The sequence below is a fragment of the Miscanthus floridulus genome, chromosome 7 (genome assembly GCF_019320115.1).
Source record: "Miscanthus floridulus cultivar M001 chromosome 7, ASM1932011v1, whole genome shotgun sequence".
In the NCBI taxonomy this organism is placed as follows: domain Eukaryota; kingdom Viridiplantae; phylum Streptophyta; class Magnoliopsida; order Poales; family Poaceae; genus Miscanthus; species Miscanthus floridulus.
In genome coordinates, this window is record NC_089586.1 from 119,295,547 (window position 1) to 119,298,478 (window position 2,932).

Sequence of the window (2,932 nt, forward strand, 5' to 3'; positions counted from 1 at the left end):
CACCACATAAGAAGAGACCGAAACGTTACTAATAAAAGGATGAAACGGTTGATCAAAGATGTATGTTAGGACTATAGGAGGATAGCATCTATTATTCTAATCAAGGGTTATTAGATAGAACACGGCATGACACACGCTGCAGAGAATTAACAAAACAGGGTTGATTAACTGAAAGCAACGTACATGGAAGATAGAAAGTAACATGCATGGAAGATAGAACTATAGAAGGGACCTGCCCCGGAGCACGTCTTGCAGCTTCTAGTTCGTACGTTCCTGGTAGGCAAACATCATTTTCCTAGCGGCAGCTTCTACTCTCCAGGCCAGCAGCCACTGTCGCAAGCAGCAGCAAGGCGACACGCAAAGTAGCATCGGACTTCCCACATGAGGCGGTGCATGCACTTGGCATGGAAGTTCTGGCATGACGGACGGATGAGCAGAAAACGAACATGAGGCGCTGAGTCAGAGAGACGAAGGGAAGATGCAGGGAGGCTCACCAACGACCGGACAACGGCAGGAGCGGCAGATGGACATTGAGGTCGGTTGGGTCTTCACGTGCGATGGCGCTCTCTGGCTAATGACAGACGCGATCTCGCCGGGACCGTGTTCTCCACGTCACGGTGATACTCCTAGTGGCGCTGGCTTCCATCGGCAGCGTCATGGTGCGGGGGCGTGAGGCGGCGAAACTTCCTGGCCGTGTGAAGTGTGCGGCGGCGCGTTATTGCTTGCAGGTTGTGACGGCTTGATCATCTCAGACGCTGGACCGCAAAGCAAAGGAGTGGTGGCCTGGCCGGTGTCGCAGAAGATGCCGGCTCGGCTTCGTCAAGGAGGCACGAAAAAAAATACGTCGGCGGCGGCAAGGGCCGGCTGGCCCTCCACTAGGGAGACAGAAGGATGGAGAAGGAGGCCCCAGTTTTTTTTCATTCATGGCCTCAACTTGCGCAGGCCCGGATTTAAAGAAGAGAACGTTTTCATTTAAGGCCCACGAGCTGGATTTAAAGAAGAGAACGTTTTCATTTAAGGCCCACGGATCGTGGGCCTAAGGGGGGGAAGAGGCCTGGATGAAAAGGAAGAGAACGTAAAACTTGCTTCGGATAGTGCTTGAACGATTGTCAGTTCGTCAGTTACCGTCGCAGGTAATCTCCGCGCCGCACCTGTCAGCCACAGGCACCACCTATCCGATTCCCGTAGCCCCCTGCCCGGGCTCATCTCGACGCGGTAGCGTCACGCCGGCGTCGCCGCGATGCTCCTCCTCCCGGGGCGTCCAGTCCTCCCCTCGCCGGCGCTGCCATACTCCCCCTCGCCGTCCCCATCCCGTTTCCGCCCCCTCCCCTGCACCAGCAACGCCCCCACCTCGGCTTCCACCGCCGCGTCCGCCGACGCCACCGCCCCCTCGTCCTTCTCCGTCGAAGACTACCTCGTGAACAGGTGCAACCTCTACCCCAACGTGGCCGCGCGAGTGGCGCCGGAGCTCTCCGCCATCAGGTCTTCCTCGAAGCCCGACACCGTGCTCGCCTTCCTCGCCGACGCGCTCGAGCTCTCCCCGCCGCTCATTGCCGTCGCAGTGGCCCGCGACCCGACGATACTCACCTGCAGCGTGCCAAGGACGCTCGCGCCGCGCGCGGACGAGCTCCGCGCGCTCGGGTTCACCACGTACCAGATGGGCCTTATCGTCGTGCGCTGCGGCGCGGCCGCGTTCCGCTCACGCGCGCTCGTCCCCAGTGTCCAGTTCTGGCTCCCGTATCTGCGTGGTCGCGTCGACAAGCTAGTCGCCGCGCTCAAGGGCAACCCGGGCCTCCTCACCGCCGACCTCCGGACGGTCAAGTCCACCATCGCGCTGCTCCAAGAGGAAGGCACCCTCACGGATGGCGACGTCGGCTGGTTCGCCATATCCTACTGCTCCAAGCTGCTTGTCGCGAGCCCGGACGAGGTCGATACCGTTCTGGCCCGCGCCGACGAGTTCGGCGTGCCGCGCAAGACGCGGGCGTTCAAGGACGCGATCATCGCGGCATTCAGCGCCACTCCGGAGCGGCTGGCCTGGAAGGCCGCATTCTTCAGGGACGAGCTCGGGTGGACGGAGGCGCAGGTGAAGACGGCGGCTGCGAAGATGCCGACGCTGCTGACGGTCTCCGCTGAGCGGATCCGGAGGAACTGGGAGTTCCTGACCACGGAGGTCGGGATGGACGCGGAGCGCGTCGCCAGCTTCCCGGCGCTGCTGAGGTACGACCTGGAGGGGCGGCTCGTGCCGCGGTTCCAGGTGATGAGGGTGCTGCAGGCGCGGCGGCTGTGGCGCGGCAGGGACTTCAACAACATTGCGGCCATCACGGAGGAGGATTTCGTGGCCAAGTTCATCAGGCCGTTTCTTGTCAAAGTCCCAAACTTGGCCAAGATCTACGAGGCCGCCGTTATCGAGAAGGAAGAACAGTAGCGGATAGTGTATCAATCAGTGAGATACTGGACAAACGGAGAGCTGATGATCCCTGTAGATAGCAAGGCATCTGCTGATATGCAACTCCGGTGTAGAGTTCAGTTTTGATAAAAGGATTAGATGCCTTTAATACAAGATTAGATAAAAGCATGAAACTGAAGAACTGTGTAAACTGACAAACAACTTTTGAACACTGGTGCTTCTATTGTGAACGTGTGGTACAACTGCCATTTTTCTATATAATTGTCTGCGCCATAATTTTATTTTTCAGCTACGCCATATTGATCTGATTGCATCAAACTTTACTCACTGGGAAGATTTAATAGTGCAATGTGGTTTTGATTAGTTCTTGATATCCCAATTCCCAACGAAGAACGGACTGGTTGATATTCTTCGTATGAGCCCAAAATTAGGAGTACACATTGCGGTGTTCACTACTACTAATAGTACACTGACAGCAAAGCCGGCTTCTTACTACAACTTGCAGATAAGCAGATTCTGTCAACG

The 2,932-nt window shown here is 57.1% G+C and overlaps 1 protein-coding gene across 1 annotated transcript; it reads left to right on the forward strand.

The window, feature by feature from the left end:
- The first annotated feature begins 1,125 nt into the window (after positions 1–1,125).
- Positions 1,126–2,630, forward strand: LOC136464461 (uncharacterized). The gene has a single exon (XM_066463409.1). The coding sequence runs from the start codon at positions 1,241–1,243 to the stop codon at positions 2,423–2,425; it is 1,185 nt and encodes a 394-aa protein (XP_066319506.1). The 5' UTR covers positions 1,126–1,240; the 3' UTR covers positions 2,426–2,630.
- The last annotated feature ends 302 nt before the right edge of the window (positions 2,631–2,932 follow it).